Source organism: Cebus imitator, unplaced genomic scaffold, assembly GCF_001604975.1.
Source record: "Cebus imitator isolate Cc_AM_T3 unplaced genomic scaffold, Cebus_imitator-1.0 Scaffold351, whole genome shotgun sequence".
In the NCBI taxonomy this organism is placed as follows: Eukaryota; Metazoa; Chordata; class Mammalia; order Primates; family Cebidae; genus Cebus; species Cebus imitator.
The window spans coordinates 1,901,416-1,918,180 of record NW_016107666.1 but is presented as its reverse complement, the minus strand read 5'-3'; the positions used below and the strand labels follow the sequence as shown (position 1 = coordinate 1,918,180).

Below are 16,765 nucleotides of genomic sequence, written 5' to 3'. Positions count from 1 at the left end.
AAAGAAAAAAAAAAAAAAGAAATACAACTTGAGGCACATTCCATTCTCTCCCATTGACAGAAGAAGCAAAACCACATCTTTTGCTCAAGGATGGCAGGGATCAAATGACTCTGGAGCACAAACATACTCCTTATTAGTCTCCAATGCCCCTAAAGTCAAACTTCTACAAGAACTCTAATAAGTAACAACACTTGACTACAAGAAGGGACTCTTACTATATAATTCTGGGAAAAGGCAAAGAGGAAGAGTGACAACTGGCATTGTTCAAAGAAAACTTTAACGAATTGCTGCTGGGGATTTAAAACCACAAAAGAGCAAAAATGAAACAGTTATTTCAAAAAACTGCTAGACAATGAAGAGAAACAAACTGTACAATAAAATCCCTTCATGGCAAAGTCCAATCACTCATCTTCCATGTAACAGAATTCTGACATGCTAAAAATTTTAAGAAATAACAGGCCAGAAGAAAGCTACGCATTGTGAAGGCTACCACAGGAGCTCTGTGTCCAAGGGGTCCTCCTATCAGTGAAAAGAAAATTTAAAAAGTGACGGAGCTTGACATTTTCTGAACAGTCTCACAATATCATCCCTGAAGAAACTTGAGCCTGTCACCTAAGGAAGTTACTGCTGTCATACAAGTTGAAGAATCAAGCAGCCAACCTCTGGTCTTTTCACCGTAAGCCATTCTTAACCAAGTTTACTTACAAATCATCAGAGTGTGGATTTTTGCTAGGTTTTATCTTTGCAGAGAACATCCACTTTGGGGCCCTGAATTCTTGCCAACTTACTTGAGGAATTGAGAAGATCTTCTATCTCAGTTCTTATGTGTGTGGATGAGTTTCTTTTTTTTCTTTCTTTTTTTTTTTTAAGAAAAAAGAAAACAGCAGAGCTTTTCTGCAGGACAACCTATTCCCTTATTTACAATGCAGGACAGCAGGGCCTTGTAAGTGTATATTCTGGTTCATCTGAGGACACGCGGTTGCTCATTTTAAAATTAGATTCATCCTAATTATACGAAAAGAGCTTACTCGTGGTTGGTCAAAACATCAGGAAAGTATTACTCAGCACCTACCTGCTGTGTTTTCCTTCTAAACTGGACTGAACTTGTTTAACACACAGTCCCTGCCCTCTTAGAACTTAAAATCTAGCAAAGAAATATCTCATTGACAAATAAGGGGTGTAGACACTGAACAGTGAAGGAATATAGACATATAGCAAGTGACGAAACATGTAATATTACCTGTGGACAACGGGGTGAGGGAAACTGTCATTGGAGTGGCATGTTTCAGTGGGGCAGAACCAGAGAGAATTGTAATCTCAATCCTGATTTATCAGGGCAGGATTTCAAGAGCTCCTTGAATAAAGGATATTGGGAAATCAAACTGAAACATAAGTGGGGGAAAATATGCATTGGACTCCAAGGGACAGAAGTTTGAATATGGACTGTAAAAAACAAACAAACAAAAAACCCTCAAAAACAAGGGAATCCTGAACAGGTAACTGAGCACCTGTTATTCTTACTTTTTGCAAACCCTGAAGGTTCACTGACTTGGACAACTGACTAGAGAACACACATCTTTCAGGCTGAAAAACACTAGGTCATCTATAAAACAGAGATTGTTACCAATAAACAGATAATAATTTATTCCTGGCTAAGCAGTTTATAGCCATTATCTCATGTAATTTCTTCCACAGTGCTGTGAAGTAAATACCAACATTATTTCCATTGCAAAGATAGAGTGACTGAAGTTCAAAGAGATTAAACTTGCCAGAGAGACCATAGCTGGAAGGCAGCAAAGCCAGGCATCCAACTCAGTCTGCCTTTCAACGCAGGTGTAGATGCCTACCCTTCCCTTAAACACCACCTCCTGATCTCTCTCTCTCTCCAGTGTCCTATCTCCCAACCAATCCAGGGCCCAGGACCCCCAGTTTCCACTTTCTCACAATACACTCAGCCAGTAAAAGAAGGGGGTTTCTTTTCCCTGCTCTATGACAGAGTATTAAAATAGGACATCATTGGAGCCCACTGCTATGGGATATGCTGAGTCCTAGAGATCTCAATCACAGACCAGAAATAAACTGGGGATTGAGAGCATTATTACTCACCTATTATGGATATTAATAGTTGGCTAGATTCTGTACCTGACAGACATTATCAGAATTAACTTCGTAATACTGCAATTTTTAATTATCAAAAATATTTAAAATCAGAAATAGGCTTGTGAAGTGGAAGACAGCCTTATCCAGTCAAATATAAGGGCATATGTTATTTATATTTCTTTTACATGTTCTCAGCATGATACTTCTTATCATTGGTTGGTCTTAATAATCTAAAATGTATGTGTCCTTTGTGTCTTCTTCTTAAAATAAGATATTATTAATAATAATAAAATGATAATGTTTCCAAAAAGGTAAAATATGCATAGTTAGAAGAAAAGATTTTCTCTGTTCTTTTTATTTACCTCACTTTTATTATTCATGCCCCTCATATTTCTTTCATTTCTATAGACCTGGCTGAGTATTTGATAAAACATGCTTATAATTTGAGAAGAAAACAAGCAAATATCCTTTTGGACTAGAAAAGAGTGTGTCTCATTATAGTAAGAAATTATAGAGTAAATACTAGGTTAAATATTAGGAAAATTCATATTTTTTTAAGTCAAGATATTATGTAGAGTCATTTATTTAAACAATCTAAAACTCTTATAAAATTATTCCATGAAAAATCGCTTCAGTACCTCTGTCAACATACCAAGAATCAGGTCTGGCTTTTGTTTTCCGACATCTCTATTTTAAATTTTAGTTCTCTTTAAAATAATGTTAATAATGTGCTGACAATGATATGAGGATTCATCAGCAAGTTCCCAACAGTCTTTGCATAGTATGAACCACATAGATTTATCAGGGAAATAAAAATGATGGTCAAAGACAAAAAGGTAAAACCAGGTCTAGCAAGGTTAAAGATGACCCCATAAGGGTGAGAAAGAAGTAGGAAAACAGAATTAGGTCAGATAGGAGGGTGGTATGGCACAAAAGACAGAACTTAGCTACCTCATTGAATTAAAAAACAGTAGCACAGTGTGGCAAAGACAACCCACTGCTCACCAAATTCTTGCTCCCCTTTCCACAGCATAGAGACATCACTGAAAAGCAGCTTCCCAGTAGGGACTAGATTTTCATCCCATCCCTCTTCATTTAGGTGGGAGACATGTGATTTGTTCTCACCAAGGGAATGTGAACAAAGAGATTATGTGTTTTTTCCAAGCCAAGGTGGTTAAGAAGTCAGCATACTTTTCACTTCCTGGTTCCCCTTTCAGTGGTCTGATGCAACGAGCCCATGACCTGGGAGCCATGTCCTGAAGATGGAGGAACCCAAGACTGGAGGAATCCCTGAATCACTGTGGAGCAGAGCCATTAGTCAATCAGGAACAGCAATTTTCAACTTACATGAATGAAAAATAAGCTTCCATTTGTTTGAGCCACTGTTCATTTTTTATTTTATTTTTGAGTGTAGACGGTGTTTTACTAACCAATATAACTGGCAAGAAAAAGAAAAACGTCTCAATCACTTGAATTAATGCATATAATTTACTTTTGCATGGGATTTGATAGAATCTGAAAGTTTTAACTCTAGAGTCCTGTCGTCAAATTACAGTAGCTACTTGCCGTAAATGGCTATTGAGTTAAGATGTGTTGCAAGTGTAAAATACACACCAGATGTCAAAAGGAATTTCACTTTTTAAAAAGTGAAATATATTCTTAATATTCTTATAATGATTACATGTTGATAATATTTTAAATATATTAGGTAAAATAAAATATAGTATTGAACTTAACCTTACTGGTTGCTTTTTTCTTATTTTTAATGTGACTACTAGAAGAATTTTAAATTATACATATGGCTCACATTCTATTTCTATTAGACAGTGATGGGCTACCAGGGGTTAATAAACTGTAGCCTATCACCTGTTTTGTAAATAAAGTTTTATTGGTACACAGCCACACCATATTGTTTATGGCTGTTTTTGTACTACAATGGCAGTATAATTAGTAGTTTTTCACCAGAGACTGTGTGTCCTGAAAAGCCTAAAATATTTATGATATAGCCTGGTATAGATAATGTTTTCAACCCCTGGGCTAAAGATAACTTTGAGATTATCTAATTATCTACAAGTATTATTTTGTGACTAAAAGTTAAAGCTCAGATAAGCCAAGAGACTTGTCCAAAGTATTTTTATTCTTAATTCGGTGATATTTCCATAAAGCCACCCATTTCTGCATTCATTCATTCATTCATTCATTCATAGTCTTCACCCATTTCTAATCTTGATCATCAAGAAATAAAATCCCCATCAGAAAATAACTTAACATTAAATATGAAAACACTTCACACTAAATAATGCATCTCAACACAACAATGTCAATGCCATTTCAATGTAGTCATATAGAAATACATTTCTGTCAGAGGAGCAGTATATACAATGGCAGAGAAGCCCTTGAAGTAATATTCAACTATGAATAGGCTGTGAGATGGTCTTTAAATTAAGCTCCACTTGAAAACATTTTAAAGAGAATCTATCATGTAATCTGCTTTCAAATTAAACTTGAAATTCCCCCAAATGTAGAGCTAGCTTGCTAAAAATATTCATTATTGGAATTAAATTAGAAAAATTTTGCCACATCTCAGAGAAAGTGAAATCTGTTCCCAGAGACATCACAGCAATATATAACTGCCTCGGCTCCAGCAGGCATCATCTCTCAGTGGACTATTCTAAGAGTCTCTAACAGGGCTCATCACCTCCAGTCTCTCTCCCACTCAAGACCTATCCCAAAGAATTCTTCTAAAATAAAAAATCAGACTGGCTGAACATTCTTAAGTCTCTTCAAGCTATCAAGACAAAGTCAATCTTCCTTATTGTGCCCAGGAAAGTCCTTGCCATCTGACTCCTGCCTGCTCCCATGGCCTCATTTATAGTCCTTTACACATGAGTCAGGCTGGGCTCCTTACAATTTCCCAAGTGGTTCATACTTTTACTTTCACTTCATATGTATATCGTGTTTGTTTCTGCCTAGAACTCTCACACACCATGTGGTCCCACAATGTGCATTGTACGTAACTATGTCATAGGACTTATGAATATTATAATTGCTTACTAAAGTATTAATGCTACCACTACTACAAATAGCTAATATAGAAATACTTGACTATGAGTCAAGAACTACATTATTTCATTTAATCTTCACATGTTATAGATGAGGAAACTGAACACATGCAGTGAAGCCAGGTGAAACCAAAACACAAATCCACACATTTCCCACTCCACAGGCCCAATTCCTAACTTCTATACCAGTTGTTCTTAATGGGGGCAGTTTTGCCTCCCAGTGGACATCCAACAATATCTGGAGACATTTTTGACGGTCACAACAAAAATGGGTGGGAGGAGCTATGGGCATATATAGCAATACCTTATATTTATGAGTAGAAGACAGCAATGCTGCTAAACATCCTACAATACACAGGACAGCCCTCCACAGCAAAGGATTATCTGGCCCCAAATACCAATAGTGCAGAGGAATTACTGGCTCAAAATGCAAATGGCACCTCTACTGAGAAACACTAGGCTACACTAAATCACCTCCTGTAGATTGCCCCAGAAGCTTCTGAGCAGCTCATCAATACAACAAGGATTTTTAAATGCTCTCCCATGGTGTCTTGTCACCTACCATTGTGTGTAGGACCTGGCGGATGCCCCATGTATTTGTGACCAATCGACAAACTCCAGAAGAAAAAAATTACTTATTATAAGGCTTGGTTTTTGTGGCAACTTCAATAAAGATAAATCGAAAGAAACACACATTCTTTATCAATAATACATGAACATATATGCAGCATATCCTAGAGTATGCCTTCACTTTAGCAATACCTTATATTTATGAACCTATAGAGTGTGAGATAGATTAATAAACCAGATGCCTAGGATTTTTTTTTTCACACGGCCTCAGAAGGATGAGATGCTTTTCAAATCCCTTCTAACTGCCATATTACAGGGCAAATGCATAGGTTCATAACCTACATAGGTCATAACTTAAATTGTTTCAAAAAATATTTTCTGTGTAAGTTTCCCTTGGTTCCTTTTGTTTTAAAGAAAAATAACACAAGACTAAACAACCTTATTCTATTCCCTGTTGTAGCTACAATTCAGATACAAATATATTATCCTAGATCTCCAAATGTTGGAAGTGTAGCAAAAATTGCAGTGAAGCCTAGGTAATTTTTTTTTTTTTTTTTTTGAGACGAGAGTCTCACTCTGTCATCAGGCTGGAGTGCAGTGGCACAAACTCGGTCCACTGCAACTTCTGCCTCCCAGGTTCAAGCTATTCTTCTGCCTCAGCCTCCCAAGTAGCTGGAAATACTGGTGCTCACCACCAAGCCCAGCTATTTTTTTTTTTTTTTGTATTTTTAGTAGAGATGGGGTTTCACCATGTTGGCCAGGATAGTCTTGATCTCTTGACCTTGTGATCCACCCACCTCAGCCTCCCAAAGTGCTGGGATTACAGGCGTGAGCCACCGTGCCTGGCCAAGCCTAGGTAAAATTTTAAAAGTAAACAGAAATACAGCAGATATAAACCATTCTCCAGCTTATGTAAATTAATACATCTAAACATCAGAAAGAAATTCAAGAAAAGATTATGATTACAATGTTTTCAAAGGGACAGAAATGAGGCAGGGCTTTTACATTGTTGCAAAATACTTCAACAATGGGCAGTATTAACCAGTGGTGTATACAAGTTGTTGTATACAAGTTGTGTGTATATGTGTATATGTGTGAGAGAGAGAGAGAGAGAGAAAGAGAGAGAGAGACAGAGACAGAGAAAGCAAAAAGGTTCTGCTGTGGTGCTAGATATACTCATTCGATGTATCACTTTTTATGAAATGTACTAAAAGATTAAAACATATGAGCCTGATTTTTTTAAAGTATGATGTAGTGAACTGTTCCTCACAACCTATTGTGCTGATCTTTTGTCTTTTGCCTCTTGAGGGTTTACACACACACACACACACACACACACACACACACACACACACACGGAATACAATACAGTGATCTAATGAATTTTGCTATCTGCTCTCCCCATTCTTGGACATTTATCATGCATGCTAGTATAAAAATAGGCTCCAAAAACTTTTACATCAAGTTGTTAAACTCAAGATTTCCCAAACGTAATTGAGCTTAAAGTAAATTAAACAAATAGAGTAGTAAAAGAAGTAAAAAGTAATATAAGACCAGCATCTGCCAAGATATTCAGGAGCAAGTAGAGGTGACTGAAAACAATGACAGGGTTTATGGCTTGGGACATCAAAGTGACTTTAGCATTTCTCACTGTGATTTAGAAGCTGAGCATGGAAATCACAGCAGAAGCCAGAGACAAGCGGTGCCTTTTCCACTGTATCTGAGAACGTGACACACACTTGTCACAGAGACAGATTCTGCATGTATGGACATGCCAATTGGTAAGATATTTATGCACTTAAGATAGAAATGTGAAAAAAGATGACCAAGCCCAAGGAACATTATGATTGTTATCATCAATCGTTCTTTTCTGAGCACTTGCTTTGTGTACACATTGATGAAATCAGGAAAAAGAGTCCCAAGAGAAACAAATTGTAAAGGGAAGAAGTATATCTGAACCATCTTGAGAACCAACGATCAACATGTCACAAGAGTTAGAATACTCAACAGGTTCCTGAATGTCAGGGTCATATATTATGCTACTAACACCACGATTATCTTCTCAACCTTCCTCATCACAAACATTCCTGAGCCTCCAGAGGAGTCAAGTAAGTATATTCCCAAATAAAGAAGACATGCCTGCTGTCAATCTACATTCCTTTGTCCATCCTTTTGTTTTAATAAACTCGTCACTCCTGACTTTCTTATAAATGCCTAAATTGTTGATCACAGAAGAGAAGCCATGACTTCCTGAAGACCCTCTTTTGGAAGTAGGAAGTTGAATGAGGAAATCACTCCTGACCAATCCTTTCCAAATTATATATGCCTCATCTGCAACCCACTCTTAGAACACAAATGCACATATGTATTTAGGTGTTTGTGCTTGTGTACATATGATAAGGAATAAACTATATATAGTAGTTGTTAAAGCAGGATTAGGAAAAGTAAAATTGGATAAAACATGCAGATCAGGAAGACAAAAGTGAGCTCAGATATGTAAGCCACAAGCTTCTTCATTGTGATGGGTTGGACCATGAATTTGCCTTCTGGGTTTTTTTTTTTTTTTTTTAAATCTCTAAATCACAATTGTCCCAGAAGATCCGAGACAGATGTCAACGACTTGCACACTGTCCATTGTTCGGTAATTTTCAAAGAACTAGAATAAAGTAAACTATTCAATATTTCTCAACTGCTAAAAAAATACTTCAAGATCCTGCACTGCCTTAGATGAATGAGTAGTAACCGGAAAATAGATTTAATAGACAGCAAGCCCTGTCTGACAAATACCAAATAACTGCTTGCTTTTAGCAAATAAACTAGTAAGATGATATCACAAAGGGTTTTTGTTAAGTTCCTTTAAGTTATTGTGCCATAAAAGTTTTTTTTAATAGAAATATTGCTTCTTAGGATAATTTTAAACATATTGATTGATGTTGGTCAAACAATAAAATCAATTAAATGATTTTAGTGGTTAAAGATTTAAACCACTATACCAATATCATTTAATTTCTGGTAAGCACTGACTAGCAGACAGTATAAGGTTATATCTTCTTGCAAAAGACTCAAGTGCAGATATTCTGGGTTGTTACAGGGAGATCTGCCTTCTGTGCAAATGTAATGTGTCTGAGGCAAGAGAGATGAGCCCTATTATCAAGCACATCTACATCCATTAGAAACATCGTCCAGGCAGTAGATCACATTGTTAGGACTGTCATGATGGAAAAGCTACAGTATGTTTCTCAGGACAGTCAAGGTTCCTAGGCCCTAATTCCAGACTCCTCTGATTTGCTATTTGGAAAAGATCCTTAGGTTTACAGCAGAACTCAGTTTCTCAACTCAATAAAAATAGCACGGCACAAGAAGAGCTGCCAGTACATAAAGACTTCAAAGCCCCTTGAAATTAGGACAGTAGGGACCAAATAACATTAGCATCGAGCATAGATCACTATTCTAGATGTCAGCTGGCCAGGTTCCTGAGAGGAAGATATGGAAATATATTACTTGTGACTCAGTGATTTGGACACTCCCCCCCACTTGCTTAAATGCCAAAATTGACTAACAGGTTTGGGAACTTAAATTGGAGAGTGAACATTTTAAATCAGAAACTCACCAGCCTAAATATATTCAACTCCCCTACTACTTGGATACAAGAGATTCTTGAGTGAGTCTTGCTGGAATTTACATTAATATTAATTCACATTAATATAAGGGCTACAGAAATCACAATCACCTCCTCAGATATAAAATAACTATTTTTTTTTAGGGGCCATATGAGAGACTCCAGTAGGTGTAGCCATCTCCCCACAATGGAGACAATTTCAGAATCCTTTTGTATAAATATGTTGTCTCTTAGGTCACTGGGCTGCATACTAAACTGAAAAATGGCTAGCAGGGCCAGTTACATAGTAGGTACATAAATATTTGTAGGCTGAATGAGGAATCAATCAAAGAATCAATATGACTTTAAATAAAGCAAGGAGTTAGCTTGCCATCAATTGCTCAACCAGCTTTGACAATAGAACAAGCCCTTCAAGCAAAACAGTCAGCTGTGATCTGAACATATGATGCAATACAGGCAGCAAACATTCACTCTGGACAAATCCAAGTCCAAATATGACACTTAATACCAACCCAGAAGGGAAAGAGAAGCACTGCCCTTTCTACCCTTCCATTCATTCTTCCAACGGTGTTTCACCTGTGCCCACGTACCAAGCTCTTTGCTAGGCTCTGGGGAGTCAAAGATGAATAAACCCATGCATAGTACCTCATCACAACTTATGAGATAGGAACAGAAACGAAACAAACTGCCCTGCAGGTAATAAGAGCTATATAGACTAATGCACAAAGCATCAGGGGTCACATGTTCAGGGATGTTTATGGCCATAGGGTCATTTTCAAGTACCTGGTTGTCCTGTCCTCTCAAATTGCTCTAATCAAAAGTGTGGCTCAGACACTGGATATTTGGGAAAATTAGCTTACAGAGCATGTTAACCAATCTAGGTTTCCTGAGCTTTATTTCTCCACTGGGGTTTATCCCCAGAATCTCCACTGATAGGACATAGTACCTCAGGCACCCAACGATAAACATACTGGGTTACTTTTTGCCATTATGTCTTCTGCATTTTTTTTCCATTCCAGAATTGGCAAAAGACAGGACCATATAAAGAACCTAACTTCATTTTCTGTAGAATTGAAGTTCAAGTATTATCCATGATATAATTTGATATTTCATACGAGTAAATACTAGTTGGCAAGCACCATGGCAGGCACTCTACATGTGCCATCCTTACAAGTTTAATGCATGCCATCTCCAGACCCCCTTTTTTCTGTTAACTTGGCCACTACTAAGAGGCTCAAAGCCAAATTAAATACTCTAAAGCAGTAAGCACTTAGGATTGTAGTTTAATTATCTTCCCTCCTCTACAAGATTTTGATCTTTCTTCCCTTCCCATTTTTAACAGTCTTATTTTGTGGGATTTTTTACTATGCATTTACTCAGACACACTTATGAAAGCTGATACTCTACACACAAAAACAAGCCACCATAATCTTCAATTATAATTTCCTTTTGCTCTCAATTGGGAAGAGTTTCTAATAACTAATGAATTATCTGAAGAACTAATTTGAAGATGACTCCTTCAATATTATGCTCTGATCACTTGAAAACTCAGATAATCCAATATTTCCCACCATCATTTGGTTCAGAATACTTTTATGAAGGAGCAAAAGGGGGCAAAAAGAGAGGCTGACTGACTTAACTAATAACATATAATAACTATCAGGTTATTTTCAAATCTATCACCAAAGGTTATTTATTTCTAACTTGTGTTAGATCCTGACCATTGCATTTTGCCCCTTCTCCAATCACCACTTTTGCAGCCCAAATTGTACCACCATGCACTGGTTGGTCCACTTAAGGCTGCCATTGCCAGTGGAACTTCCAGGACCTGCTAAGTGAGAAGACACTGCTATCACCCAGTGATGTCTAGTCCCTGGAATTTCACTCTTAGCACTGACAATGGTTCTGGAACTCATAAAGATTCTGCCAAAATTCAGGGAGTTGAAGGTCAATGTCTTCCGGGGATCAAGGTAATATGTAAGAAAAACTCTGCTGCTGAGGATTTCCATATACTCAAGGCAAATATGCCCTTAGGAGGAACTCGCAGAAATAACCCTTTACATAGTCACTACACAGAATGGAAGGCCAGCGTTTATTTCAAAAAGAAAGAGAGAGAGATAAAAATAAACAAAGAGTGAACCATATAAGCGTGGCATGTGTATAACACACACACACACACAGCACAGATCTTGGCATTCCCAGCTGGTACCCACTGAGGATGCATAGTCAGGTATTTTTGAGAACATAATATTTGGACACTATCATTAATTTATTCACCAAAGATTTATCCAGCACCTACTACATGCCAAGTATTGTTCTAGATGCTGAAAATAAGAGTGAGTGAGGCAGTCAGGAGTCCTGTGCTCACAGACTCTACATCCTAGGCAAGGAAACAGGTAATCAACAAACATCAATTGAAATGAACAATTCAGACTGCAAATACAATTGAGGAAAGAAAAAGAAGAACAAAACAAACAAACAACAACAACAACAAAATAAAACCAGTGTGATGGGTCTGAAAAGGAATGAGGGACTGCCTTTGCTCGAGTGGTCAGGGAAGGGCTTTCTAAGAGGGTGCCACATAACCTTACACTAGAATGAGAAGACCAAGCTGAAGAAACCAATCACCTTTACTCTGATTTCCTTTAAAAAGATGGGCTTACTAAAAAAAGAAACATCCTATACCATTTGTGGCTCCACACAACTCATGCTTTAAACGACTGCAAAAACCCCAGGAAAGGAAAGGAATCCACAACTTTCTCTGCTCTTAAGGCGATGTTAAGAAATCACCTTTACCAAAGATAATGGATAAAAAAGAAGTTGTCTTAATTCATCTCTAATTATGGCAGAATTTACTACAAAGAACTGAAAGGAGAGACATGAAATATTCGTTCCTCTTTGTAATGTCAGTTGCTTTATGTAACAATATTCCAATGCCAATAAAAGTATACCTTTGCATTGTAATGCCAACAGGAATTATTTCACTTAAAAAAACAGTTCTGTAGCTATACTCAGTATTATTTACTTTCACCGGCTATAAAATAAAGCCAAATTGTATTTACTAGCAGATAGTCTCATTTCCAATATATAATAAACCTCCAAAATTAGGTAAAAATAGGTTCTGTTATATTTCTTTAAGATGCACAAGTAATAAATGATCGTTTACCAATGACTTTGTATAAAATATGCCAAATAAATCACTTGGTACTGAATTTGTTTGACTCAATTAAAACACTTAGCCACCTAGCATGAAAACATCCTAAAAACATCAACTGCTTAAAATACTTAGCACTGAAACACGTTTTTCATTGTTTCCTAGCTTCTGACTTATTTCAGAATTAGAAAGAATTAAGCAGAAGTGAATTGGGGAGCAGGTCAGTCACTGAACATTCAGAATGAATCATGAACATGTTGACTAAAATGCAATTTTTATTTCTTTGTGGTGCGGTGCATGCTATACATTCTTACAATTTAAATAAGCACACTGAACTAAGGCTAAATAATGTGAAGACTGGCCAACAGGTCTACATTACCTAATGCATTTATCATTATATAAATTGTTCTGCTTGACATTAACACCCTGTGCAAGCAATGCTTAATTTCTTGAACTTCAAAACAGGTCTTTAAAACTGAATCTCACTTGTACCCAAGACCAATAACATGCTGAGGAAGACTGTATTTCACATGCGTTTACTGATTACACAGTGTTTGAATCTTCAAAAATCCTAAATGTATGTGGAGAAAGGAGAACGGAGAGTCTGAACTTGGCTGTTCAGGTAAACTCTTCCCTTTCTTTGACTCACTTTATGAATTATTATGCTTCTAGATCCTTCTTTTAAAATTTTCCATTTGGGGAAACTTGTACATTTAATCTTAAAAAAAAAATCACCTCATATCCTCCCTCCCCCCTCCTTAAAATAAATAAGAGGGCTTAAGAATTAGCACTAATAATAACTCCACAATGGTCATTGGGAAATCCTCCCCCAAAATGACAACTGCCGCTAAGAAGGACAAAATCCACTAAGAATGAAAATTCCCCAAATGAGTCCTTCTCCGAGGGGGTGGAGGTCACACAGCTGGCACAACTGGTATCACATCCAACTCGAAGCGACCCAGAGGAAGACGCTGCGCCAAGAGAAGCAAAGCGAAGGAGCGCGACCCAGGAGGCTAGCGAAATCCCCGCCGAGCCCCCAGGAGGCGGAGAGAAGCCCAGTCGCCAGGCACCGGCCACAGCGCACGCCAACATTCAGGATAATTCTCCTTTCCAAGCCCCAGAGTTCCGGAGCAGGCGAAAAAGGGGGGATGGGAGACCCACAATCCCTTTAACCCTCCCCCCGTGCCTGCCAACCTTTTCCGAACCCCCGTGTCACACAACTTCCTCATCATGGAAACTTCCACTGGGTTCGGCGCTGAGGATGCCAAACTCCATTTCACAAGGAACATGTCAACAGCTGGGCTTGGGGTTTGAAGAACAGAGCCTCTGCGATTGGAGGGGCCCCCCAGCCACCCTGTTCCACCACTGTCCACACCGTGGCTCCCAGCCTGCAGCCGCGCAGTGCCCGAACACGAGAGGGCACCTCCTCCCAGATCCGGGGCACAGAAGCCCCGCGGAGGCAGGTAATCGAGCTGGTGACACCCCCACCACCCACGCCCGCCCGCCCGCGCGCGCTCCGCTTCGCCGCCCGCACCCCTCCGGGTTCCTGCGACACCCCGTCACCATCCCGCCCACCCTATGGACAGTTGGAACTGTCGCCCCCTCCTCCCCTCACCCCGCTGCCTCCGCGCGGTCCTCTAGACAAATTACCAGTGCCCTGGAGCCGGTTGGGTTGAGCGCCCCTGCCCGGGGAAGGCAGCTTGCGGGCGCTTGCCCCGAGCCCGCGGAGCAGGAGGTCTCTTTTCCAAGCGCACTCACATTATTCATGCAAAGTTAATCCCCGCCGCGTCACGGCCGCCCGCCCGAGGATGTGCGCCTTCCTTGGCCAAGCCCCGCAGTCTCCACCCTCCTCCGCCCCCTCCTCCCGGCGGCGGGGTCCCGGGGAGCGCCGGCGACTGGGCGTCGCGCGAGTCCTGCAAAATGTCAACTCCTTGGGCGAAAAGAGGCGGCCGCAGCCAGGGCCGCGCTGGACCGCCTTGGTCTCTCCACTTTTATAGGCGTAGGAAGAGAGTGCGGCCGGGGCACCAGAGTCCCCGCCTCCCCGGGTCCCCCGCGTGCCCGGCCCGCCCCGGCCCGCTCCCCGGACGCTGCTTACTCTGGGCCCGGGGCGCCTGCTCCGCGCCGAGTCTGCGAACCGCTGACCTGGTTTCCCTTCAGCCCTCCCGGCGGTCCGACTCGCGCGGCGGCGGCGGCGGCCAAGAGCAGGCAAACCCGGCTCCGCCAGGGGCGCAGCGAGGAAATGGCCTCCTGGCCGCACACCCCGCCGCCGCCACCGCCCCGGGCTGCCCGGCCAGCACTGACGCCCCCTGCCAGGCTCGGGGCCCGCGCTCCGACGGGCTCACAGCGCCCGGCTTGCGGACCCGGACGCCGACACCGGGCCCTACGCACTCGCCGTTCCCGGGCCGGCCGCTTCCGCACCTGCCTTCCCAGGTGTTGGCGCTTCCCCTTCTCCTAATCCCTGCCGCGCCCTCCCAGGGGTGGTGAAGGCGCTGTGGGTTTGGTGGCCAAGCGTCCACCCACCCGTGGGCCTGCGCGCGTAGGTGTGGGTTTGGGCGTCATTACTCTAGTTGGAGAAAAGGAAAGAATGGGCGGCGAGTAACACGGGGACCCGAGAGGGAGTCTTCCAGGAGCACGCCCTGGCCTTCTGTGCCCGGCCCGACCGGCGCGACCCGTGCCGCCGCGCTCCTCCCTCTGCTCCCAAACCACTTGTGGCGCGTGTCGGCTGGACGGGGCGCTCTGGCTCCTCCTGGGGCCTCCGCCGGCCCAGCCATCTGGCGGCTCTCTCACCATCACCGCCACCCGAGAATGGAAGTTTGGGACATGCCTGGCTTGCCCTTAAGGAGGACACCCCCAACCCCACGGCCATAATGCATATCGTGGGAGAGGTGCGTTCAGGGCTGAGACTCCGCTGGTCCCAGAAGGGTCGCCCTATTAATTTGTCTTTGCCCTGGAAATGTACAGATAAAACCAGGAAGACAAAAGTAATGTATACTCTTGAAGAGTCCTTTCCTGGGCAAATATAGGTCTCTCCAATGCCCCCGACCTTAAGTTCTGGATGCCAGGAAGAGACTTGCTTTCTGAGCTAGAAGGATACTTGGAAAATCCCGAGTCCCCAGACAGCGAAAACGTAGTCAATAAGAAACTATAGTTGCAACAAAACTACTTTGACAACACAGTACAATTCATTTCTTATGGACAATATTAAAATAATTCCGACATCATAATTTAATATTCACATCTATTCGTGTAACACGCAAGGTAATAGAGCTATGACGATATGGATCTTCAGCTGCTTGACAATGTGTAGGGTATTTATTGGAGGACTTTCTAAATTTCCAGTCAGTGACCTGTGTGTTTATTTTCGCTTCTTCTGAGTGTCCCAGGGAAAGCGGTGAGACTCCCCCACCCCTGCCGACAGTATTAACAACCACCCCCCTGGATGAGCAGGGTTTCACTAATGCACTTCTAAGAAGGTTGCAGGCCCCAGAGACGCCATTTCCCTTTGGTCCTCGGTGAGAAATCCGTGCTTTCTTCTCTACTCTTAATAAGGCTGCACCATAGGACTTGCAGGCTTCTGTAGCTGGAGAGCTGTTCTGCTTTGCAGGGAAGTTCCTGGGCTTTGCTCCAAAGCTGCCCCGGAATGTTTTGGTTGATTTGGAGGAAAGCTGTGGCGTCTACACCACTTATTCCAAGCAGGCGGCCCCCTGGTGGCTAACTGTGGGTGAAAAAGCCAGCCACTGAGGAAGAAGTCTGGCACAGGTAGGCCCCAGCAGTTGACAACCTAGTCTCCGGATCTTCACAGCGTGTGAACAATTTAGTAATACAGGGAGATGAGGTGAAGCAAATCTTCCTTCAACATGGTGGATCATAGGCCTTTCGGCGTACTGGAACTTCTAATTTTTTTCTCTTCCTGAGTATAACTTGGGAGCTAAATTCTTTAAGAAGGAGACTTACAGAGGACGAAATATAACAAAAGCGGTTGCTTCTCTTTGTTGGAGGGCTTTGCCTTTCTGATCTCATTTTGCCTAGAATTTTCAGAACTAAAGAGCCAATTAAAGCGTGAAATAAATAACAGGTGTGGCATTATTCAAACAATTCATGAGACTGTGGTGGTAATAATGTTATATAATAATGGGGGAGGGCAACTTTACTGCAATGTTACTGAAACAACGTGAACTACTAGGGTTCCATTTGAACAGGACCTCTGAGGGCTGTCCTACAGGCTGCATGATGGTAAAGAAGGGTTACCAAGGTATCATG

General features: G+C 41.3%; 2 protein-coding genes across 6 annotated transcripts in view; one reads left to right on the top strand and one right to left on the bottom strand.

Annotated features, from left to right (window-relative positions):
- The window catches only part of THRB (thyroid hormone receptor beta), a 373,141-nt gene extending 358,469 nt beyond the window's left edge, over positions 1 to 14,672 (bottom strand). Inside the window, exon 1 of one of the 5 annotated variants that reach the window (XM_017506231.2) lies at positions 14,601 to 14,672. The gene's annotated coding sequence lies outside the window, so the exon portion shown is untranslated. Of the gene's footprint in view, positions 1 to 13,699; positions 13,793 to 14,155; positions 14,242 to 14,263; positions 14,344 to 14,600 lie in introns of those variants that run through there. The other 4 variants (XM_017506230.2, XM_017506229.2, XM_037730538.1 and 1 more) reach the window with 4 other exon arrangements.
- LOC119467915 lies at positions 13,346 to 14,297 on the top strand. Its single transcript, XM_037730539.1, has one exon. It carries the CDS (start codon positions 13,767 to 13,769, stop codon positions 14,280 to 14,282), a length of 516 nt encoding a protein of 171 aa, XP_037586467.1. The 5' UTR covers positions 13,346 to 13,766; the 3' UTR covers positions 14,283 to 14,297.
- Positions 14,673 to 16,765: the final 2,093 nt, after the last annotated feature.

Excerpts from the sequence above, each read along its gene's own strand:
- LOC119467915 (XM_037730539.1), top strand. The coding sequence starts at position 13,767 with ATGCCAAACTCCATTTCACAAGGAACATGTCAACAGCTGGGCTTGGGG.